This window comes from Bidens hawaiensis, unplaced genomic scaffold (assembly GCF_021521415.1).
Source record: "Bidens hawaiensis isolate Kalapana, Puna unplaced genomic scaffold, B.hawaiensis_p1.1 tig00006258_1, whole genome shotgun sequence".
Lineage (NCBI taxonomy): Eukaryota > Viridiplantae > Streptophyta > Magnoliopsida > Asterales > Asteraceae > Bidens > Bidens hawaiensis.
The window spans coordinates 700,129-726,070 of NW_027491415.1; the positions used below are offsets into that span (position 1 = coordinate 700,129).

General features: G+C 33.1%; 2 protein-coding genes and 1 pseudogene across 3 annotated transcripts; all 3 read left to right on the forward strand.

The window, feature by feature from the left end:
• The first annotated feature begins 3,175 nt into the window (after positions 1 to 3,175).
• LOC143631896 (sister chromatid cohesion protein SCC4) lies at positions 3,176 to 13,198 on the forward strand. The gene is made up of 13 exons (XM_077100527.1): positions 3,176 to 3,534; positions 6,070 to 6,221; positions 6,322 to 6,463; positions 7,280 to 7,396; positions 8,870 to 9,371; positions 9,634 to 9,672; positions 9,803 to 9,924; positions 10,518 to 10,664; positions 10,751 to 10,840; positions 10,925 to 11,049; positions 11,888 to 12,093; positions 12,629 to 12,753; positions 12,878 to 13,198. The coding sequence occupies exons 1-13, from the start codon at positions 3,322 to 3,324 to the stop codon at positions 13,061 to 13,063; spliced, it is 2,166 nt and encodes a 721-aa protein (XP_076956642.1). The 5' UTR covers positions 3,176 to 3,321; the 3' UTR covers positions 13,064 to 13,198.
• A 1,228-nt stretch (positions 13,199 to 14,426) lies between these two features.
• LOC143631902 (ABC transporter B family member 25, mitochondrial-like) lies at positions 14,427 to 23,477 on the forward strand (annotated as a pseudogene). The gene is made up of 20 exons (XR_013153447.1): positions 14,427 to 14,919; positions 16,395 to 16,616; positions 16,693 to 16,879; positions 17,045 to 17,106; positions 17,224 to 17,267; positions 17,469 to 17,571; positions 17,672 to 17,779; positions 17,879 to 17,962; positions 18,108 to 18,168; positions 18,779 to 18,924; positions 19,753 to 19,869; positions 20,900 to 20,985; positions 21,123 to 21,211; positions 21,303 to 21,358; positions 21,457 to 21,537; positions 21,631 to 21,696; positions 21,781 to 21,873; positions 21,953 to 22,017; positions 22,088 to 22,223; positions 23,095 to 23,477. The product of XR_013153447.1 is annotated as an ABC transporter B family member 25, mitochondrial-like (transcript).
• An 854-nt stretch (positions 23,478 to 24,331) lies between these two features.
• On the forward strand, positions 24,332 to 25,409 carry LOC143631796 (uncharacterized). Its single transcript, XM_077100436.1, has 2 exons — positions 24,332 to 24,501; positions 24,696 to 25,409. Exon 2 carries the CDS (start codon positions 25,032 to 25,034, stop codon positions 25,398 to 25,400), a length of 369 nt encoding a protein of 122 aa, XP_076956551.1. The 5' UTR covers positions 24,332 to 24,501; positions 24,696 to 25,031; the 3' UTR covers positions 25,401 to 25,409.
• The last annotated feature ends 533 nt before the right edge of the window (positions 25,410 to 25,942 follow it).

Genomic DNA, 25,942 nt, shown 5'->3' on the forward strand with positions numbered 1-25,942 from the left:
CTCGAGGTAGGGTTTAAACATTGTTAGTGGGTGGGTTAAGTTTTTGTATTGACTTATATTACGCTCAACATGTCACCTAAATGGGTTTAACCCAAAGAACTGAAATAAACGTCACCTCATCATAAATAAACAGAGTTAACGATCTGTGAGTGTTATTGACAACAAAATTAAAAGTTAGGCTTGACACTAGTTAAATTGTTGGTAATAACTAATCTAATAGTTAATAGTTTGAATTATTAAAATTAATTTTTTTATTAAATAATTTAAAATTAAATATGAGACAACAGAACTAAGTAAAAAGCATTAAAGTGGTCTTAACTTTTTAAGGAAAAGAAATAAAAGATTCACAAACGACAAGAACTAAAAAAGAAATTCGTCGTTAAAAAAAATGTTCATATAAAAAAAAATAGAAGTTGCAAAATTATAAGATTTGAAAATTTGGACGAGAAGGAAGAATCATACAAAAGTTGTTTTCAATATTCGGCCATGTTTGGGATTCCTTATTTACACTTCCTTTTGACTTATTTAAGGAGTTTTTGATAAGTTATAATATCCTAACTTATCAAAACTCATTTTTCCTTCTTTAAAAACTTAAAAAAGTCACATTATCCAAACACTCTTTTAACTTACAAAAGTCAATAAGTTATAATTTCTTGATTTCAGATTGCATCATAGGGTATAAACAAAAAATACTCAAATTTCATCATCGAAAAAAAAGAACAAATCCTAACCAATGGGGATTGTAAACCGAGAAGCTTGCAACATATAACAAAGAATCGTCATACAAAATTTGATAGATATACTATTCGCAAGTTAACTATCCCACCTATGTAAGTGTTACCCGCTTCTAAATAGTTGATTAACTCTGTAATTTCTCGAAGTTAACTAAATATGCAAAATGAACAAACATGGATCATTTGTATAACTAATTCTATATATTAAATACGAAAGGAGTTTAGAGTCAAAACTTTTAATTTTGTTCAATGCATACTCACATAACATCAAAAGTTAATGTCCATTAATTGCACTACTATACTTTCTCATAGTTAAGGATCAAACCATAATTTAAACGTGTAGTTAACTCCTTATTTACTGTTATATAACTTCAAAAAAATCCTATAAAAGCATAACAATGTAAGCTAATTTTTTTAATAATCTAAAGCAAAACAGTGTAAGCTATGAAACTTACTATTAACATGGTTTTTGCCCTTTTACTAGTTATCATGGTACCAACACAAACAAGTAAATATATGTTTTGTTTAAAAGTTTTCATAGATTAATTGCAATCTCTAAATATATTATAAGCTCTTATTGTTTACATATATAAATTTTGGAATATTGTTATTGGTTCTCAGGTGCTGAGCTTACTAGTGAAGGTGGTGAGAACGAGATGAAGATAAATATCCGCATATGTGATGAGTATGTTGGTTGGAGTGCTCCTAATTGTGATAATGGAATTTGTGAGGGTTTGTGTAAAGGATCGCATGGGAGAAGAGCCTGGGGAACATGCTCCAATGCAATAAATTGTTTATGTCATTGGTGGTGTTAAAAGCTTTCATATGGTGTAAGCAAAACAATTTGAGCTAATATACTTATAGGTTATCTTTAAATTGGGCTGCTTAATCCATATTTAATTAAAAGATGTGCTAAACATGTTTCTCATTCTCTTTATATTTATTGTACCACACCTTTTCAACATGTCCAATTAACACCTTTTAACCAATCCATTGTATATTTGTGACAATTTAACAAAACAATAAGAGAATAATATACAATATATGAATTATGTGTGTAATTACATGTGATAGATAATTCAAAGTTGTTTGAAAATTTATAATGCAATTTTTGTCTGCGGTTAACAGTAAAGTTGATAATCTTTTAATCAGAACTAAAACTATTTGTTGTAAAAGTCATATTAACAAACATGATTTTTTGAAACCAACAACGAAGCAAATATTTTGTTTCCTATGTGGGTTACTTTTTTTGTTTGAATGGCGGATTTTGTATATACAAACAAAGAAGCGACGTGCCGAAAAAGATTACAAGATTACAACAGTATTCATAAATGAAATTTACATCAGTTGGACCAATTTATTAAACTATCTTTGTATTTATTTGTCACAGAGAAAATTTAACACCTTTTTAATTACATCTTATATTCATTAACACCCTCAGGTTTGACTAAAAAAATTAATAAAGCTCTCACCAAATACAATCAGTATTTAGTTATTATCCGGTTATGAAAGTTTTTTTGTAATTGACAAGTAGACAAGTGAAGAATAATACACATAAGTTTTGAAATATTTTGTTTAACATTCCTTTTTAGGGTTTGATTTAGTATGACCCTTTACCTTAAAATGCCTAAATTCTTTACAAAAGACATGGATCATATACGACGACATGAAAAATCTAATCAACAGTGAAGTCGACTTTATGTTTCAATGACAATTTTTCTGTCAGTTAATATTGACTTAATGTTAATTCGTATTGGGGAGAATCGGTCTTTCAATTCGATTACGTGGATGCAAGGTTGCAAACGTGAGGTCATATGGTTTGCTCAGTTGTCAGGACCCATGCTGTTTTCAAAGATGTTTTCTCTTTGAAAAGCCAATATTATATTCTCACCTGCGGTAATATCCTTTATTATACGAAGATTTCTTTATTTTTAATATTTATACACCCCAAGATTCAAAATCTAAATCTTTGTTCTGAGATCAAATTTGTCATTTGAAGAGCTGGTATTTTGGTTTATGTGTGATTTTAACGACGTTCGGGAAAAAATACGACATAAAATATTCTATATTTCTAGAGCAAATTCGACGATTTTATCTTCAAAGCGGGTCTTTCTAAATATATTATGGTCGGAGCCCGAGGGTAGAATAAAACATATGACTCGTATAAAACATTATGACTCGCATGATATACTAGTTTAGCATACAACCCCGTTTGAACATTTTTCTTACACCATACAACTCATATATCATGCTAGTGGTGTGTATAGTAGAGGTCCATAAAATACTCAGTTCCGGACCTGACTTGGAACCGGTTTCTACCTGACCCGCATTTCTTGATCATCTAGTGTATACTGTATAGTGTGGACTGTTAGATTTTTTTATCTTAAAGTGGGCCCACTCACATACAGGCCCATGGGCTTACCGAAAGAAACGATTCAACGAGCTGATTACTCATTGACTAAACTGGACTTCTGACCAGAAACTGAAACCACACCGAAGCAAGCAAACACGCAATTGGAATGACGGACGATCTAAACCCTAACCGAACTCACCGGAGTTGCTGATAATAATAATAATAATAATAACAATGGACGGAGTAGCTGAAGGACTATGGGAGCTAGCCGATTTACACGAGAAGAACGGCGAGATCGCCAAATCAGTCAAGTGTCTCGAAGCCATTTGTCAAAGCACTGTATCGTTTCTTCCGGTTATCGAAGTCAAAACTCGTCTACGTATCGCTTCGTTGCTTCTAAAGCATTCGAATATCGTCAATCACGCCAAATCTCACCTCGAACGCTCTGTAAGTATTCGATTGTTACTGTTTTAGCTGAATTAGGTTTAAGTAGTTACGTTTATGATGTCAGTTTGATACGAGTATTAGAGAGTTACGAAATTGATGATTATGACTGGTTTAGGTTTAATTAAGTACGTTTATGATGTTAATTTGATTCGAGTATTAGAGGTTTATGAAATTGATGAAGATGCACGGATTTGTTACTGTTTGTTGTCCACTTATACTGTTTTTAGTAATCCGTTTTTATTATTTTTCACATAATGCATTAATGAGCTAGGTAAAATCTAGTTCTGTAACTCTGATGTCGTTAATTTCTATACATATATTCTAATTGTAACTTTATATTTATATAATGTTTAGTTATTTTTATCGCATTTTATATATATAATACTTATTAATTACAATATTGTTAAATAAAGTTTATATAAATAATAGGCTAATTTAGGCTTGCGTGCTGGCTTTATATTAGGCTCGAGCTTGAGCTTGGATAAGCTCGGCTTGATTTGAATTTTTAGCGAGCCGATCCCGAATTGCTCACGAGTCACAAGTGGCTTTATGTTTAACTAGTTACGTTTCTGTCGTCACTTTGATCCGAGTCTTGAATTTTTACGGAATTGATGAAGATGCACAAATTTGTTACTCTAAATCATCGATGTTTACCTTTTTCGATTGATTTGATATAATACGCACTGCTTTAGCTTTAATTAGGTATGTTTTTTACGTCAGTTTGACCCGAGTCTTGCAATATTATGAAATTGATGAATATGCACAAATTTGTTACTCGAAGTCATCGAGTCTTACAAGTTTGTGAAACTGATGAAGATGCACAGATTTGTTACTGTTTGTTATTATTTAACATCATGCATTAATTAGCTAGGTCAAATCTAGTTCTGTAACTCTGATGCGGTCAGTTCTTATACATATATTTCAGTTATAACTTTATATATAACATAATATATATTATTTAGTTATTTTTGTCATACTTTTGTATATATAAACATATAATAATTATTTAAAAAATATGTATTGAATAAAAATTGTATAAATAATAGGCTCGTTGAGGTTCATACGTTTTTGTGTCAATTTCATTCGAGTCGAATCTTACTATTTTACAAAACTGATGAAGATGCACAAATTTGTTACTGTTTATTATGCACTTATGCTGTGTTTACCTTATGAAGTTTGGCATGGAGAACAATTTAGACAGGGATATTTTGGAAATTGTAGTAATCTGTTGTTATTGTTCAACATAATGCATTAAATAGCTAATTCAAATCTGGTTGTGTAAGTCTGATGCGGTGAGATTGTTAGCATGTAGGTTTAAACCAACAACTGTGATTGATGGTAAATTAGTTTAGCTGATCACTCATTTAATAAATTATTCTGCATATATGTAGTCATATAAACTACTTTGCGATTAATAACTTTTTTTTTAAAAAAAAGAGCTTGTATTATTATGCTTAAAAATACCATTCAAGATTTTTGAACCACTTTCTATAATGAACGAACATAACTGAGCTAACATGAACGAGAGGTAAATGTGAATAACAATATGTTTGGCCTTAGAAATTAATAAAGTTATAACACTATATTAAATTGTAATAGGTAATATTTTGTTTTCTAAAACTACACTAAATAATAACAGGCCTAAAATATGTGAAAGAATATATTAGTGAATGTAAACGAATAAACTTAAACACATGTAAACTAACAAACACAATTGAATATACGGGCACAAATGAACTTAAATGAAGAACCTAAGCGAACGCTCACGGACATGAATGAATGAATGAGACACGTGTTCATGTTTGTTTGTTTAACAAAATGTACAAATGTTATGTTCATGTTCTTTTGTTTATTAAATAAACAAACTTCCTGTCGAACGCTTCACGAACTGTTACAAGCCTAATTTTGGGCAATAATGTTAAAGAGGGACTTAAGCTATGTAAATTAGGGGTTGCTAACATATCAGACAAGATAAGAGAGTGGAGATTGAGATGGTTTGGACATGTGAAGAGAAGACAGACGACGAATCCTGTTAGATCCGTAGAAAACATTACTATAGAGGAGAGGAGGGGGTAGAGGACGACCTAAATTGACTTGGGATGAGAGGATTAGGCATGATTTGATAGACCTAAACCTCTCCGAGGACATGGTTGAGGATAGGAATTTTTGGAGAAGTAGAATTAAAGTTAAGGATTTTTAGGGAGAAAGGAATATCTTAGGGCTTCTATTTATCTTATTTTGGTTACACACCATAATGGTATTTTCTTTTCATATATATATTATTATAAAAAAATTTATATTACTGTTGAACTTTGATTTTCTTTATATTGCCTCATACATATGTATTTTAGAGCTGAGGGTCTCTCTGGAAGCCACCTCTTTATCCCTTTGGATAGAGGGTGTGCCTACATCCCACCCTCCCCAGACCCTACTTATAGCTTTGCTGTTGGTGGGACTTCACTGGGTATGATTGATTGATTGATTAAGCTATGTAAATTGGGTTCACTAAACAGATTATCACTTTTTTTTTTGCAGCAACTACTTCTAAAGTCAATTCCCTCATGCTTTGAGTTGAAATGCAGAGCTTACAGCTTACTGAGTCAATGTTATCATCTTGTTGGAGCTGTTCCTTCTCAAAAACAGCTATTAAACAAGGGTCTAGAACTTACTGCATCATTTGGGGATAAGTATGCTTGTTTTTTCTAGCTCAAAGTTTTGTTGCTCATTGTTTAAGATAGGGATCCAGTAAATTTGTATGAACTAATTGCTATTGTTGTTTATTGGAAGGTTCTCTGGTAAGTTATGGTCATGCAACTTCAATTCGCAGCTTGCAAATGCTCTCATTATTGAAGGAGATTATCAGGGTTCAGTTTCTGCTTTGGAGCAGGGTTATGTTTCTGCTAGTGAGATGTATTATCCCGAGTTACAGGTTTGTGTGAGCTAATAAGTGCGCATTTCAACTGATGATTATGATTTATGAATTCAGAACATTTGATATTTTGTTCATTTTTTAATATTTGTTGGCATCCACAATGAAGTTCTAAAATTCAGAGTTGATTCTCTTTATTCTTTGGGAAATTATCATACAATGGCAATATAGTTTCAACTCGTTTTGTCCCTTTTGGTTGTTTTAATATTTCAGACCGTTTTTGGTCATTATTAGTTTTGAAATGGCCTAATTTGGCAATTAAAGTGCTTCTTGTCCCTGTTTGGTAAAGTATTTTGTTTCTGGTTATAACTTTTTATCCTATAATTGTCAAATTAGGCCTTTCTGAAAGCTTATAATTATCGAAATGGATTGAAAAAAGCATAATTATCAAATTCGGTTTTTAAGTTTTTGAAAACCGCCCACTTTCAGTTTTTTTGGGTTTTGGTTTCGGTTCGTTTTTGTTTTGATTTTGGGGTTTTACCATTTGGGTAAGAAAAATTGGACCAAATAATGAAACTGGGCCTATTCTTTTTGTTTATTAGTAATTAATTTATTGTTATACATTTGGGCTCAAGTATTTGGGTAACACCATGTATTAAATTCTTATAAATTAACGTTCAAAATATGAAAATCTATAAATTCAGTTCAGTTTTCGTTTTAATTACACACAAAACTGAATCCGAACCGTAAATACAGTTTTTCTAAACCATAAAACTAACCTGTTGGTTCAGTTTGGTTATTTTGGTTACAAATCAGCGGCAAAAGTGTATTGTGATTCCTGTGGCATTTGTGTAATTTATATGGTTTTGTGGGCAGATGTTTTTTGCAACTTCAGTATTGCATGTACATCTCATGCAGTGGGATGATGGGAGCTTAGTTGAAAGTGCCGTAAGTAGATGCAATGAAGTTTGGGAATCTATTGACTTAGACAGGGTAAGTGCATGTAAATGAATACGAATGGAGCATGTTCGTGTTCGTTCATTTTTTTAACTGACAAACATCCGAATACGAACAACTAAAAGAACAAGGTTTTCTTATTGTGTTTGTTGGTAAAAATACGAACATGTTCGTTTTCATTAATGTTTATTTGTTAACAATATAAACGAATGGTCCACGAACGAACATACTGAGCTAAAATCAATTAAAAGTTAACGTGAACAGCAATGTGTTCGGCCTAAAAGTTATTAAAATTAGACTAAATTGTAATGGGCCTAAAAATATTTAGATGAATACATTAAGGAACGAACTTAAACACACATAAAGTACCAAACACAAATGAATATAAATGAGCAAGCATAAACAAAAATAATGAACAAACGTAAATGAACGTTCACGAACATAAATGAATGAACGTTACATGTGTTCATGTTTGGGATTGCTTATTTTACCTCATTATAACTTATTAACTTTTTAGCTGATAAGTGTTTTGGCAAAATCATAATTACCTTTTATTTTAACTTATGAAATAAGTGTAAATAAGTTGATTTTGATAAGTTAGGAGATGGTGACTTTTTGAACCATCTTATAACTTATTACTGGTAATCACTAGTACACCCCTCAAACCTCAAAACCCAACTACTTTTTAGAAAAGAATGTTCTTTTTGGTCATTTGGCTTTCCCCCACCACAAAAGCTTATCCAAACACTTTTTAGAAACTTCTTTTAGAAAAGTCATAAATTGTTAAGTTCATTTGACAGAAAGTTCTCTTTAACTTAAATAAGCAAAATCCCAAAGACCCCTTAACTAAATGATCATAAATTTTTGTTCATGTTTCTTCATTTTTTGAATTAATGAACTTTCCACCAAACGGTTCACTGAATGTCGGGTTCTTGTTTACGACGTAGTGTATTTGTATCTTTATTACAATATGTCTTTAGACAAGTTTAAATTTGACATAAAGTACCACATAAGCGAACAATATGTCTTCTGACAAGTATTAAGTTTAACCGAACAAGCGATCGAACACGTACAACTAAACAAACAGGGTTTTCTTGTTTGTGTTTGTTCGTTAAGAAATGAACATGCTTGTGTTCGTTTGTGTTTGTTTGTTCAATATAAATGAACGGTTCACGAATGTAGAACGAACATAATTGAGCTAAAATCAATTAAAAGTAAATGTGAACAGTAGAGTGTTGGATCTAAAAATTATTAAAACTAGACTAAGTTGTAATGGCCCTAAATAATTTAAATGAGCATATTAATGGATGAACTTAAACAAACGTAAAGTAACAAACATAATTAAATGCAAACAATCTTATATAAACGAATGTTTAAACTTTAAACGTTAACGAACATAAATGAACAAACAGGGCATGTGTGTTCGTTCGTTCAATCAGATGAACAAAAACTTCTCATCATGTTCATTCGTTTATTAACTTTTGTAACATTTACTTTTGTGAAATGTAGAGAGAACAGTGTGTCGGTTTATTCTTCTACAATGAGTTACTCCACATATTCTACCTTCTGCGTATATGTGAGTACAAAAACGCAGGTCAACACATTGACAAATTAGATGCCGCGATGAAAACCGATTTAGAAAAACTGCAACACGCGCGCGAGCTTGCAAAAGAACTCAACATAGTCAACGAAGGTCTTAGACAATCTGATCTACCTCATAGAGACAGACAAACTTTAAGTACTAGGCGAATTCAACTTGAAGTTGAAATCAGTAGTTTGGTGGGCCCTGAGTCAATGGGTCAAGAAGTGTTGGAACCCGCTTATTTTGGTAACGTTAAACGTGAATTGGGAGATAGGCTTGAGTTGGCACCGCATCCGATTGATGGTGAGTGGTTACCGAAAAGTGCGGTTTATTCGTTAGTTGATCTTATGGTTGTTATTCTTGGACGACCAAAAGGACTGTTTAAAGACTGTGCAAAGAGAATTCAGACTGGGGTTAATACTATTCGAGGTAGTTATTTTTGTTTATATTGTTATTATGATCATATTGCAAGTTTGGTCGTTAAGTTTGAAAATTACACGTATGGTCCTTAGAATGGACGGGTGTTATTTTTTTCAGTTAAATGCATGTGAAATGACTAAAATACTCTTAAGAGAAAAATGGAATGTTTGTAAAATATATATATTTTTTCTGTGTAATTGGTATTGACATGAAAAACTATCTTACAGTTTTGCCCTTTTTAAAAACTGAATAAAGTACTTGTTGCATGCAGCGGAGCTGGTGAAATATGGAATAACTGATGGTACATCAGGTAAGTCTTTTGTAAATGTGTCTTAATGTAAAGTAATTAACAAGATATCCTTATTTTGGTTATTCTTTTAATTTAACAATCTAAAATTCAATTAATAGTTAAACATGATTTTTTTTTTCATATCAAGCAGAAGTGGATTTGCAGCACTCTGCCATCTGGATGGCTGGTGTGTACCTGATGATCTTAATGCAGTTTCTTGAGAATAAAGTAGCCATGGAACTCACTCGTTCAGAATTTGTTGAAGCACAAGAGGTTTGTTTTGTAACACATTATATACATGTGTGCGCGTGTGTAGGGAGAAAGAATTTGGGAACTGAAACATTAACATTATACAGGCTTGTAAACTGAACCAAACTCTGTTTGTGTTTGTTCGCCTAAGTTTAACAGAACAAACAATCGAACACAAACAGTTGAACGACCATGGTTTTTCTTGTTCGTGTTTGTTTGTTTAACTTTAACCGAACAAATGATCGTACACGAACAGTTAAACACAGGGTTTTCTTGATCGTGTACATTCGTTAAGAAAATAAATATGTTTGTGTTCGTTTTTGTCCGTTCATTGACAGTATAAAATAACGGTTTACAAACTTAAACGAACGAACATAAATGAACGTAGATGATAAGATGAATGAATATAAATGAGGATCTAATAGGTTAAAAGTAATGTCTTAGGATCTAATAGGTTATAAAACTTGACTAATTTTTAATTGGTGAAAAAAATATTAAATCAATACATTAACAAACATAAACGGACGAACCTAAACAAACGAAGATACATGATGTAAATGAACGAGAATCAACAAACGGTTCACGAACTGTTTACTAAAAGTTGGGTCTGTTTACAGGCGTTATTGGAGATGAAGAGTTGGTTTAACCGTTTTCCCACAATTTTACAAGCATGCGAAAGCATTATAGAGATGCTAAGAGGGCAATATGCACACTGTGTTGCTTGTTACAGTGAAGCTGCTTATCATTTTGTTGAGGCATCGAAGGTATCATACACCTAATCATTATACTGTACATTTTGTTATGTTTATATTTTTTTGTATTATTAATGATAAATATCATTTACCTGCAGTTAACTGAGAGCAAATCAGCACAAGCCATGTGTGAAATTTATGCAGCTGTGTCTTACATATGCATTGGTGATGCAGATTCCTATGCAAAGGTCAACATGGTGTTCTGTTATTGTTTGACTTATATTATTTTCTTCACATATTGTTTGACTTAGACTAATTTCTTGCAAATGCAGGTTTTGGAGTTGGTTGGACCGATTTACAGAACAATTGATTCATTTGTTGGTGTACGTGAGAAAACGTCTGCTCTTTTAGCGTATGGGTTTCTTTTAATGAGGCAGGAGAATCTACAAGAAGCACGGTAAATATCTCGTTTTTAATTGTTAGTGATACTTAAAATCAAATGTTTAATTATTTTTAATGGATCTAAATGGGTATTTTGGTGTAGTTTAAAGTGGGTAGAGTTTGGTTGGTCGACCCGAAACACAATTGTCTAAAATTGGTGAACTTATAAACGATTAGTGTGACAAATATGATTACAAAAATATATTTAATAATCTACTTTTTGTTTGAGTATAATGATTTAGGATGTTATATCATGTATGCATTTTGCGCGAATGTCTACCCACTCGACCCATGAGAGCCGTCGGGTTTAATCTTTTCATTAAAGCTGTTTGACCTGTTAAAGATAGATGAGCCTAGAAAGTAGGGATGTGAAAACCGAACCGTATCTGTAGACAGAAAAAACATATCGAGTTGTGAATTTGGTTTTTTGGTCTGGTTATAAGCTCCACAAATCTTGCTTATTTGGATAACTAACCCGAATTCAAATCATATAAAGCGAATAATACCCGGTTCAATCAGATAACCGAACCAAATAAAACGGTTTTAGACACATTTCTAATTCGGTTTAGTTTGCGGTTAGGGCCAGAAAAAATTCAAAACCGAATAAACCAACATCTGAACCGATAAATGCCCTTACTGGAAACAACGGTTGTGATTTTGGCCCTAATATATAAATAGGCTGATTTGGGTTGTATTTGATCTCTTAACCGATGAAATAGTTTTAAGTTAAAAGAATTGAAGGAGATACACGTTAAATGGGCTAAAAGTCACGCTGTGTATTTAAATGCATAAAACCCCTATAAAATCACCAAATTAAAAAGTTTTAGATCACTATTAGAATTGTGTAATCGCAGGGTTCGATTGGCAAGTGGGTTGCAGACGACACACACGACTATAGGAAATCTGCAATTGGTGTCACAATATCTAACGGTTCTTGGAAACCTCGCACTGGCTCTTCATGATACGAGTCAAGCCCGAGAGATCTTGAGGTCTTCACTAACATTGGCAAAGAAGCTTTATGATATTCCAACTCAGATTTGGGTCCTTTCAAACCTCACCGGTATGTATTGTTTGTTTTAGAGGTGTAATTACGGGCTGGATTGATACGGCAATTTTTGTTCATTTTAAAATGTATCTATCTATAATTGATTTATCGATTATGATTATAAAAACAATAATCTTGATCTTTGGAAGTAAATGGGTCTAAATTACCACCTCTAGATCGTTACAATGCAAAGCTTAATCTAAAATGATTATAATTTTTCATATAAATTGTTACAACATATTGATTTTATCAACTATGGTACATTTCTTTGTTTTAGAGTATTTAATAATTGCCACCAGACTGGTCGGACTTGATTTAAAAACCAGATGACAAATGATTTAATAAAATACTTATACTTTTGGTGTAGATTTGCAATTTTACTAATGTTTTAGTATAGATTCGTAATTTTAATGATATGTAAGCCCGTTTCCAGTAATATAACGTTTTTTGAGTTTTTTCTTTTTAATTTATTATATGTTTCACAAGCTTTTGATGCAGTTTTTTTTTATTATCATTGATATTACTATATTTTAATTATTATTCTTTGCAGCATTGTATGAGCAAGTAGATGAAAAGGCGAACGAAACAGCTAATCGGGAATACGAGAAGAAAAAGGCGGACGAATTGCAAAAAAGACTTTCAAAAGCCTATGCATCCGCTCATCATGTTGAACTAGTAAGTTTATCCCTTCCAACAATATTTGCTATTAATTCTTTTACTATCACACAGTCAACACTAATTATACTTATTTATATTATGCAAAGCCAATATAATTTATACTTTGTAATTTCATGAACAGATTGAAAAGTCAAAATTTCAAGTCAGAAGACTAAACGACACCGATATAAAGCGTGCGATGGCAGGGCCTTCAATGAAAGTCGACCTTGACATTCCCGAATCCGTTGGATTATCATCATCTGCACCAAGACCCTCATCAAGGCTAATGGATGTAGATATTGGCAAACGTGTGACCCGACGAGGGTAGTTTCGACTTTTCATGTATTATCTGTTATGTTGTAGAAGCATATGATAAATCTTGTAGATTTGTCTTAACTAATTAATTAAGGTTTAGAGCATGTGCTATAATCTGTATATGAATTTAGGGACCATGTGTAATTGGACAATTTGACACCGCAACGAGTTTGAAGTTTCGGGTTAGATGAGTTTTATAAGCCGTAAATGAATGTAAAACTATATTAATAAGATGTTAGCTTGAATGTCGTTAACTTATTATAGCATGTTTGCTACATTAGTCAGGTCAATTAATTCGTAAACTTAAACCACTTGTTAGGATCGATTAAACACTTAATTGTTTAATCAACTAGTAATGAAAGTATGTGAATTAGTGCGGAGGCATCATTCTTTCTCTGTTCCATTTGTTGAGTCTCTCCTCAACATCAAAGCTACATTATCTATCTAACCATCATTGAACTCTCTCTTCTCCACATCAGTTTTTCCTTATTTTTCCCCCCTAACCATCTCTAAGGTGGTAGTGTGCATCCTTTCTCCGCTAAATTTCCTTAAACCTTATTTCTTCTATCTTCATGTTTCTTCATCATTCAATTGAACAAACATAAACAAACTTTACGTCAAAAATTTACCTGAACATTCGATTCACAAACTTGTAAACCAATCAATATAGGCCAAGACATTAGATGTGCAAAAAAACCCAATTCCGGAACCGGACCCGGGAAAAAACCTGGAACCGGTTTTTTTATATCCGGGTTTTTAATACCCGAACCCGTATCCGACCCTACCCGTAGGGTACGGATAGGGTATGCATTTTAGTACCAAAACCCCCCGGAGTCGGACCCGATTTGTATTTGGTATCCAGAAACCGGAACCATACACGAAACTGGGTAGATCAAATACCCTATCTATACTTGAAAAGACCCATAAATGCCCCTAAAAAGTGCAACCCTTTTAAAAAAAACCCAATCTATATCTGAAAAATACCCGGAATAAGATCGAAAAACCCAAAAAATAAGGTTTTTTCAATACCCGAAGCTAGGGTATTCAAATACCCGGTTTTATAACATCTGGTTTATACCCGACACGAACCGATGCATAGGAAAATGTTTTTAAAGACAATGCCCAAACTCAGACCTGAACCTGACTTGGTTATTGCCAGTACCCGATTTTTCAATACCTGGTTCCATATCCGGAACCGGGTATTTGAAAAACCCGATTTATGCACGTCTAGGCCAAGTATATATGAATTCATTTTCCATCTTAACCTTCTACAACATAACCTTCATAAACGACTTCATCGCGGGGTTTTAAGTTTTACAATTTCCAACAAAAAGAAAATAATAAAAAAAGTCAAAATCAATCGTTCATAAAAAAAGTCAAACCAGCAATCGAATATCATGACCCAACGAAGAAACAAATCCAACAACGACACCTTTTAGCTCGCCGGTGTTCACCATTCCATTCTTTAACAATTAACATTCTCCGATTATTATTATTATTATTATCATCAGATCTTCTATCCTACGCACAATTAGGGCTCCAAATTACACCAACAATAACAACAGCATTTCACATCTTACTCAATTACTTCAATGCTATAACTCATATAAGCCTTCAAATTCAGCAACAAACATGCATTCAATAATCGGCACACGGTGCCGTAATGCTCTTCAGATTCATCTCCGACGAACGATCGCGTGTTATAGTTATTATTATTCTCAACCGTTAGTTTCACGCAGCTCCGGTAGTCATATTATTACTCGCCAATTCTCCGGTCGTCGGCGTATGCCGTGGGATGTTACGACGCGTTTTTTCGGACAATTGAATGCGTTTGTATCGGATTTCTCGAATACTCCGCTTAATAGACCTGTAAGTGCATGTTAGGTTTAACGATGCTATTGAATCTGTTGCTTGTTTGTGTGATTGCTTTAGGTTTAGAGAATTAGACAGATGATTGAGTTTGTTAATGAATAACTGAATGCATTAATGAAATGTGATATATGATTGTAATTATGCATTGCATATTTGTGTGATTGCTGTAAGTTTAGACTTCAGACAGCCAATTGAGTTTGTTAATCAATACATTTTATGACATCTTTGTATGATTACTTTAAGTTTAGACAGCCAATTGAGTTTGTTTATGACATTTATGACATGTTTATATAATTACGGTAAGTTTAGACAGCCATTTGAGTTTGTTAATCAATACATTTGTGACATGTTTTTATAATTACGGTAAGTTTAGACAGCCAATTGAGTTTGTTAATCAATACATTTGTGACATGTTTATATGATTACGGTAAGTTTAGACATTAGACAGCCAATTGAGTTTGTTAATCAATACATTTATGATATGTTTATATGATTGTAATTATGCATTGCATCTTTGTATATATACTGTAAGTTGAGACAGACAATTGAGTTTGTTAATCAATACATGTGTGACATGTTTATATGATTGTAATTATCCATTGCATCTTTGTATGATTACTGTAAGTTTAGACATTAGACAGCCAATTGAGTTTGTTAATCAATACATTTATGATATGTTTATATGATTGTAATTATGCATTGCATCTGTGTATATATACTGTAAGTTGAGACAGACAATTGAGTTTGTTAATCAATACATGTGTGACATGTTTATATGATTGTAATTATCCATTGCATCTTTGTATGATTACTGTAAGTTTAGACATTAGACAGACAATTGAGTTTGCTAATCAATACATTTATGACATGTCATATATGATTGTAAATTTGTAATTATCAATTGAATTTTTGTATGATTGCTTCAAGTTTAGACAGATGATTGAGTTTGTTAATCATTACATTAATGATAGGATATGTTATATGATTGTAATTATGCATTGCATCTTTGTATGATCACTGTAAGTTGAGACAGAGCATTGAGTTTGTTATTTAATGCATTTATGATATGTTTATATGATTGTAATTATCCATTGCATCTTTCTGTGATTGCTTCAAATTTAGACAGACTATCGAGTTTGTTAATCAGTACTTTTATGACATGTTTATATGATTGTAATTATCCTTCATTCCTTCTCATCTTTATATGATTACTTTAGGTTTAGACAGCCAATTGAGTTTGTTAATCGATACATTTATGACATGGCATATATGATTGTAATATCCTTTTAATCTTTGTATGATTACTGTAAGTTTAGATAGGCGATTGAGTTTGTTAATCAATACATTTATGGCATGTCATATATGATTATAGTTATCCGTTGCTTCTTTGTATGATTGCTTTAAGTTTAGACAGCCAATTGAGATTCCAAATCAATACATTTATGATATGCTTATATGATTGTAATAATCAGGGTTCTATACCTAATGGATATGCTTCATTGACAACATCCAGTACCAATGATGCAAAAGGTAAGAAGATAAATGAAAAGGAGGTAACAAATCTTGTTACAAAAGGAGAGAAAATTAATGATGCTAAAATTCTCAGTACACTAGCGAAGTACTTGTGGATGAAAGATAACACTGAGTTCAGATTAAGAGTGCTCACGGCTATGGGATTTTTGGTTGGAGCCAAGGTGAGTGAATGTTCAAATTAAGATTTCTGTTATGTTTGTAACATGTTTAAAGAGGTTGTTGTTTTCTTTGTATCAGGTATTGAATGTTCAAGTTCCATATTTGTTCAAGCTAGCTGTTGATTGGTTAACAACAGCAACAGGAAACCCTAGTTCACTTTCTGAGTTTGCAGCTGCTAATTCTATAGCTTTAGCTGTTTTTGTGAGTCCTGCTGCTGTGTTGATTGGTTATGGAGTTGCAAGAACAGGGGCTTCTGCTTTCAATGGTACTTCATTATGAAGTAATTGCTGGTGCTTGTTTTGATACTGTGTATTTGAATTCAAGTTTTATAATGACACAAGTTTTAGCCTCTAATATTGCCAATGCGGGCCCCAACGCACAAAGAAAGAACAATCGGTTGGACTCATTGTGTTTATTTGTGTTGTTATAGAGTTGCGAACTGCATTGTTTTCCACAGTTGCGTTGCGGACTATTAGGTCGGTTTCAAGAAAGGTATGATCAAGTCTTAGTGTTACAAATCTGTTTCCAGTTTAGCTTACTTTTTTTTTATTTGAGATGTTGGTATAACTTGGAAAAGCATAAAGTTCATGGTTTATGTGTGTTATACAGGTGTTTACACATTTGCACCAGCTCGATCTGCGGTATCATCTTAGGTATATTTGTTATCTTCAGGTTTAGTGGGAGTATAATTTATATTGTTAACATATTTGCTTGATTTACTTAATCCACTGTCAGCATGTTATTGGAATTAGTGCTTTTTTTTGTCTTGCTTGTATCAAAACAGCCATTTCATATAGTTTCTATAACCATCAACACACGTATTTCATTTCCTTTTGTTTCTTTTCTATTTGCAGCCGAGAAACAGGTGCTCTAAATCGAATTATTGACCGTGGTAGCCGAGCTATTAACTTCATCCTCTCAGCCATGGTATTTAATGTTGTACCAACTATATTGGAGGTAAAGTTTGTCCTCTTACTAATTTTTATAATTGCAATTTCACTTATTTTCATCCTGTGTGCATATTTCAAGTCAGCTGACTTAGCATGTGCTCTTGTAGATTTCTTTGGTGTCAGGTATTCTTGCATACAATTTTGGAGCACCATTTGCATGGATTACTTCTTTGTCAGTTGCTGCTTATGTTGCCTTCACGTTGACTGTGACACAAGTACCTATTTTCCTTTTAGTTAACTATTTATTTATTTTTCTCCCATGAATCAGTTCTGTTTTCCCTTTTTATACTTTACTCTGATTTTGTCTTTTGCAGTGGAGGACTAAATTTAGAACAGATATGAACAAAGCCGATAATGATGCGAGTACACGGGCAATAGATTCACTTATTAATTATGAGGTAAGGAGTCAGCACTTTATTAATGCAGTTATATGTATATCTTGCTTCTATATGTAATGATGATTAGTAAAATCGTCTTCTCTTTTCTTATTTTTGTTTTACCTTTTTCTTTTTTGCACTGACTTTTGTAACTTTTTTTTGCCAGACCGTAAAGTACTTCAATAATGAGCAGTTCGAAGTTGATGAGTATGATAAATATTTGAAACGTATCTCTTTTCTAATTTTTGGTTTTCCATTTATCTTCATTTGCGTTCATTTACGTTCATTAGTTTACGTTTGTTTAAGTTCGTTTGTTTATATTCATTTAACTTTTTATGCCTATTACAGCTTACTCTTCTTTATATGTAATTAATATCACCTGATAAAATTAAGTCTGGTTTTATTAACTTTTTTAGCTCATTGATGTTCACTCTTTACTTTTAATATGTTATCTTTGTTCATCTATGTAAGTTATCGCCGCTTGTTTATACTATTAACGAACAAACACAGACCACGTTCAGTTTCTTAATGAACGAACACGAACAAGAAAACCTTGAGTCGTTTAACTGTTGGCCTTCGATCATTTGTTAAGTTAAAGTTAAATGAACAAACGCGAACATGCCCCTTTCGTGTTTGTTCGGTTCATTTACAGGCCTAGCCACCTAGGAATGAACTGAGCACGTTGAAAGTCTTCTGAATTCTATTATCGTAGCGTACAACCTCCTTAATCATTTTATTCAGAGATTTAGGGTATGAATGTAATAATACTTTATTTGTAATCATAATTAGCACATTAATTATCTATAAAACATAAGCTTCAATAGCATTTGATCTCAGGTTATGAAGATGCTGCCTTGAATACACAGCACAGTCTTGCATTACTTAATTTTGGCCAATCTCTGATATTCAGTGTAGCTCTCACAGCAGCAATGGTATTGAGTTCAAATGGTATTATGAATGGTGTCGCGACGGTTGGTGATTTGGTAAACCGTCTTTATATCTTCATTTGCGTTCATTTACGTTCATTAGTTACGTTTGTTTAAGTTCGTTTGTTTATATTCATTTAACTTTTTATGCCTATTACAGCTTACTCTTCTTTATATGTAATTAATATCACCTGATAAAATTAAGTCTGGTTTTATTAACTTTTTTAGCTCATTGATGTTCACTCTTTACTTTTAATATGTTATCTTTGTTCATCTATGTAAGTTATCGCCGCTTGTTTATACTATTAACGAACAAACACAGACCACGTTCAGTTTCTTAATGAACGAACACGAACAAGAAAACCTTGAGTCGTTTAACTGTTGGCCTTCGATCATTTGTTAAGTTAAAGTTAAATGAACAAACGCGAACATGCCCCTTTCGTGTTTGTTCGGTTCATTTACAGGCCTAGCCACCTAGGAATGAACTGAGCACGTTGAAAGTCTTCTGAATTCTATTATCGTAGCGTACAACCTCCTTAATCATTTTATTCAGAGATTTAGGGTATGAATGTAATAATACTTTATTTGTAATCATAATTAGCACATTAATTATCTATAAAACATAAGCTTCAATAGCATTTGATCTCAGGTTATGAAGATGCTGCCTTGAATACACAGCACAGTCTTGCATTACTTAATTTTGGCCAATCTCTGATATTCAGTGTAGCTCTCACAGCAGCAATGGTATTGAGTTCAAATGGTATTATGAATGGTGTCGCGACGGTTGGTGATTTGGTAAACCGTCTTTATATTCATATGCAGCTTACATTAATAAAAGATATATGATTTAATTATGGTCATATAAGCTATTTAAGATATTTACAGGTTATGGTTAATGGGCTCCTATTCCAGCTGTCTCTTCCACTCAACTTCCTCTGTAGTGTATATCGTGAAACTGTTCAGAGTCTTATCGACATGAAATCGATGTTTCAGCTGCTTGAGGTAAGCTTGGAATATAGTTGAAATATATAAAGGAGGTGGCAATTTCAATTGATATACTTTTGGGCGGGTTGAATTCGGTTGTGTTTCATCTCAAAATGGGTTATATAGAAAATTTAGCTAAAAATGGAGTACGTTGATCAGGTCAAACATGTTGAAAGTAGCTTAAAAATCTATTGGACAACATAATTTTATTACTAGGCTTGTAAAAGAACCAAATGAACACGAACGAAGCATGTTTGTGTTCGTTCATTTAACTTTAGCCGAACGCGGACATTAAACGAACTGAGTTTTCTTGTTCGTGTTTGTTTGTTAAGAAATGAACATGTCCGTATTTGTTTATTTTTGTTCGTTAATAGGATAAGTGAACAGTTCACGAACGTAACGAACAAACATAACTGAACATAGATGAACGAACATAATTGGTTAAACACCAGTTAGAATAAGCTGAACATCTGGGTCCCATAATTGGTTAAACACCAGTTAGAATAAACTGAACATCTGGGTCCAAAATTTAATAAAAGTTCACTAAACTGTAATGGGTGATATCTTAAGTTCATAAATTAGACTAAATTATAATGGTTCTAAAAGATTAAGTAAATATATAAACCAACGTAAATGATCAAAAGTTAACGAATGTTCACAAACATAAATGAAGAACCAGGCATGTGTTCATGTTCGTTTATTAAACTAAATGAACAAAAAAATTGTTCAGTTTCGTTCATTTATTAAGTAAACAAACATATACAAACTTCCCGTTCAGTTGAACGGTTCACTGAAAGTTTGGTTCGCTAACTGGCCTACTTTTTACACAAATATTGTATAATTATCTTTTTGTAATAATAGTTAGCACCTTCTTTATTTAACTTTTGTAAAAGATGGACAAGAAGTGTTTGTGGGCCCGTTTTGACATTTATAAGAAAATTGTGTGTTGCAAGCCAAACCTATTTTGACCCGCTACCGAACACCCTCATCGTGCTGCCTCTAATTATTAACTTTAGTTAATTTGTGTTTTATTTTATTGTTTTGTCAGGAGAAAGCAGAAATTAAAGATGGAGATGATGCAAAGCCCCTGAAGTTAGATGGTGGCAGCATTGAATTTGAAAATGTTCATTTCAGGTGAAATTTTCACTTATCAAGCTGGTTAAATTTCAATTGTGAGTTTGTGATCGCTGACCAAATCAATTGCCCTAGTACTCGCATCATTGTATAATATAAGATACGATGGCTTTGTTGATTTTGTTGCTCGGGTTTAGTTATCTGACAGAACGAAAGATTCTGGATGGGATATCTTTTGTTGTGCCAGCTGGCAAAAGTGTGGCTATTGTTGGAACTAGTGGCAGTGGTGAGCTTTCTATTCTACTCAATCCATAATATCATATTTCCTGATCATACAGTTTGAGTTCTAATTCTTGTTAGATTAATTTTACGCGCAGGGAAATCAACAATCCTTAGGATGATCTTCAGATTCTTTGACACCCAATCTGGCACGGTAACTATTATCTGTTAATTTCTGACCTGATTCTGATTTGGGTAAATAAATAATTGGTATGCTATGAAGATATGATTGCAAACACTTAATTGTTGTAGGTGAGGATAGATGGTCAGGACATACGCAAGGTGACACTCGAAAGCCTTAGAAAACATATAGGTGTTGTTCCGCAAGATACAGTAAGTTTTATAAATATTATTCATATTATCCATTTTATGCTCCCTTTTAAGGTGGCATTTGTATGATTTATGCAAAGTGTTGTTTATGAGCAGGTATTATTTAACAACACAATATTCCACAACATTCAGTATGGTTGTCTCTCATCTACCCCTGAAGAGGTTTTTTCATTTGCAATATGCGATTTACATATATATTAACATTACTTAATGCCTTCTTTTCACTAATTAATATGTTTGTTATAGGTATATGATGCTGCCTGAAAAGCAGCAATTCATGACACTATTATGAAATTCCCTCAACAGTATTCCACACTTGTAGGCGAGCGAGGCCTTAAGGTTAAAGAATAAATTATTATTTTCTTTATTTTGTTTTTTTACTATCTTCATTTTCCTGATTTATTTTTACTCATTGCAGCTTAGCGGTGGTGAAAAACAACGAGTTGCATTAGCTCGCGCATTCTTGAAAGCACCTCCAATTTTGTAAGTGGATTATAGTATGCTAATTATAAAAGCTTTGAAGTTTAGATCATGCAACATCAACTTCTTTCAGGTTGTGTGATGAAGCAACAAGTGCTCTAGATAGCACAACAGAAGCAGAGATACTAAGTGCATTAAGGTCACTTGCTAATAACAGAACATCTGTCTTTGTTGCTCATAGACTTACAACTGCAATGCAGTGTGATGAGGCAAGCCCCTTTTTCTCTTAAAATATTAATATTCTCCTATTGATACGAGTGCGTACATTGCGGTTCAGTTTTACCTCATGGCCAGGGGATGCACACGAGCTAAGCCACTCCTGAGCTACTCCAGATCGGCTCACTAAAAGCTCGATCTGAGCTGTGAGCTTTAAAGAGCTCGAGCCTCACTTGTAGAGCTTGAGCCAGCTCGCGAGCCTAAAAGAGCCTATTGTTTATATAATTTTTATTTAATATATTAAATATATATATATACTATAATAAAATTATGACAAAAATAAGTATATAATATATATTATTTTATATATAACAATTATAATTAAAACATATATAAAAATAAGTATAAATATGATTAAAATAGTTATTAATAAATTATAAACGAGCCGAGCCGAGCCTGAGATTGATAAACTACTTACGGACTAACAGTTTCGGTTATAAGTCGGTTCACTTAGTTTCTTTTTCGGTTATAAGGCATCGGTTAATATGCAAACTGATTAGGTGAAATTGTGGACCATTGGCTCCATTTTTTGGTTTGTTGGTTAATATAGATTTGGCTTTATGAACATAAATGATTTAAATAAATTTAACATATATTTAGGCCTGACTTTACCATTAGTTAAAAAGATTTTTTTTAACAACAATGCTTACACCAAAATTAAACATTCAAACAAAACCATAATATATTGTTCGGTTATTCAGTTGACAAACCATAACCGAAATTGAATCATCAAATTCAGATATTTTGAAAATTGTTAACAGAGCCATAGATTCTTTGTTTGGCTCAGTTAAATTAGTTATATATAAATATATTTTGTAAAGTTTTCGGTTGGAGTTATAAATAAATATTTGTGTTGGTTATTAGATTATAGTTATGGAAGGTGGAATGGTTGTAGAACAAGGTCCTCATGAAGTTCTTTTGTTGAATGCTGGTCGATATGCGCAGCTCTGGTCACAGCAAAATAGCACCATTGATTGATTAACTTGGTGACGACATCAGAACGGCTTCTTATAGAGTTATAGCCATTGATGATAAATAAAGTGATGGAGCCCAGTAAATTAAACGGGCCGGGTCTTTTTTTCTCATATTCGTATAGCCATCGATTGTGTCACAAAATAAGGTCTATATTTGAGGGGAGGAAAGGCATTCTTTAACGAAAATTAAAGCTCAGAAACTTGTATTGTTGCAAAAACAGGCAATTAGTAGGGTTTTGGATGTGAAGTAATTAAATTAATGTGTTGTAAGAATTAAAAATACTACTATTCATAATTTTGGTTAAACCATAAAACAAATCTTTGCATGAAGGGATACATGAATATTTAACCATAAACAAATCTACCATCTAATGGTCTTTGCATACATACACGAGATCAGAAGGTGGTAATGGTATGTTGATTCTTGCACCATCCCACAGTTAAAAATAAACGGTTGGACAAAATTACCCGTCGGCTAGCAAGAGCCTATTTCGATGCAATTCTGTCAAACTCTGCATGCCACACATTTTCATTTAGTATATCTAATATAGTGATTACATATATGTGATCACAAGTTTACTGAGTAAACAAATTAGGTATGTGTAATAAACATTTTACATATATGTACGTGATTAAATAAATTATACATAACAAATGACAAAACAATCATTAAGTAATACTCAATAAATTATATATAACAAATGACAAAACATATATGTATATATCTAGCCTTAAATGTGTGAAACATACGAAGTGAAGAAAGTCAATGAAGTGGCATTTTTGTAGTAACTCTAACATTACACTTACAAGTAGTGTTATTATTGTTACTCTAGTACGGTTTTGTTGTAGTGTAATAATTATCGGAGAAATCTGCATTTTGTCTCCCTGGTTTATAGTTACATTCGATGGGTTTACCCCTGATAAAGAATTTGCGAAGTTTGGGCCCCTGTGTTTCTCCGGCGGGTTCCTCTGACTCCTACCGTCAGTTGACCCGTCGTTGACCCGTTAAAAAAAAGGAAATTACTTTATTACCCCTGATTCGTTTATAACAACTCGAGCTACCGTCTTTCCCTGATTCGTTACCATCTCCGGCGATTCTCTCAACCTATAATTGAACGGCATTATCCGGCGACCCGATTGACGGATGTCTCAATCCAAGTCAAGTCAATTCTCCTCGGGTTCACCTTCCAAGCCTTGCCGTGCAGATGAGCTTTGTGTGAGATGTTCATGTGGTGCCGCGACATGTTACCAGATATCCAGGACCGATGCAAACCCGGGGCGTCGATTCTTGTGTTGTGTAAGCTTTAATAACTCACGAATTAGGGTTCTAGTATGTTAATCGATGATGATTTGGTATGTTGTGTTGCTTAGGTCAATTTTAGGGTTGTTTGTTTGTTAATCTGTTAATCGATGATGATGATGATTTGGTAATCTGTGAATTGTGAATGTAATTAGGGTTGTTTGTTTGTTGATATATTTAGTCCGTTACAGAAGGGGAGTCGTGGATGGCTAAAATGGGCTGATGATCCCACATGCCCTAGTTGTGAAAAGGTAATTCAAGCAATGGTGAAGATGATGACCAAGAAAGATGATTTTGCAAGAATGAAAACCAAAGAAGTAACAAGCTTGAAGATGTTGCTAGCAATTAGTTGGTTTTTGTTCTTTGTTTATGTTTGGGTTTATTGATTAGTTGTTAACATTGTATTTTTAGTATTGTATAATGTAATCTTTGTTGTTGTTATTGTAGTTTTTGTTAAATGTTTAGAGTTTCTTGTTTCATATATTTACTTTAAATTTGTGTTCCACATTATCAGTCATGTTGCAGCCATGATGAAACTGAGAATGTTTGAGTTAGGGAAGGATGATGAGAATGTTGAGTTAGGGAAGGATGATCATAATGTTGAGTTAGGGAAGGATGATCAGAATGTTCAGTTTGACCAAGACAAAAGTCAAATGGAAGACAAGGAATATCAATTGGGTGAAGATGAGTTGGTGGCTTATTTAGTGCAAGAATATGACTTATTTAGAATAAGTGAAGAACATGAAATGGATCCTGGTGATGATTATGACCCCGAGGTTGTGAAAGCAGCTTTCAAGTACACCAGTGAGCCGGAAGAAGATTACTATCATGATCCATATGAAGACGATCCAGTGTGGGACTCTGACTGGTCAAACGATAATTGTCATTGGAAGTAACATTGTAGTTGGCTTCTAGTATTGTTTGCATTTGAATTGTACTTTAATTTGACATGATTAAATCTATTGTAATGTTTGCATTATTTGCCTACATGCTACTAGTTTTAAAAGCATTAACCAAAATACTGTCAAACATAGCATACAAACTATCATGTCCCAAATCAAACACACATGCTACAAGTCTTAGATTGTTTCAAACACAAACCATGACATGGTACCAAAAAGTTCAAAACAAAAGTCTTAAATAGTCTCAAACACACACCATCAATCTAACTCAAACACAACTTTATGGATGACATCATTATCGTTGAATTGGTGCCCTGCAAGTTTTGATGTGTCTGTAACCTTCACATCTTCCACAACTTTTTTCGTGCCCCAACCTGGTAAGTCTTCCTCCTGCAGACACTTTCTGAACCTCTTCAATCTTCCTCTTCCTGTTCTTGCTAGCTGTCAATTTCTTCTTCTCACCTAGTGCCTTCTTCCTGCTCTTCTTCGGTCTGCCAATCTGGGTATGATGTTTTTGGAGGAGTTAGTATTGTTGG

Excerpts from the sequence above, each read along its gene's own strand:
- LOC143631896 (XM_077100527.1), top strand. The coding sequence starts at position 3,322 with ATGGACGGAGTAGCTGAAGGACTATGGGAGCTAGCCGATTTACACGAG. Across the intron at positions 6,464-7,279 it reads TGTATTATCCCGAGTTACAG|ATGTTTTTTGCAACTTCAGT; the intron begins GTTTGTGTGAGC and ends TTTTGTGGGCAG. Across the intron at positions 7,397-8,869 it reads AATCTATTGACTTAGACAGG|AGAGAACAGTGTGTCGGTTT; the intron begins GTAAGTGCATGT and ends TGTGAAATGTAG.
- LOC143631796 (XM_077100436.1), top strand. The coding sequence starts at position 25,032 with ATGATGAAACTGAGAATGTTTGAGTTAGGGAAGGATGATGAGAATGTT.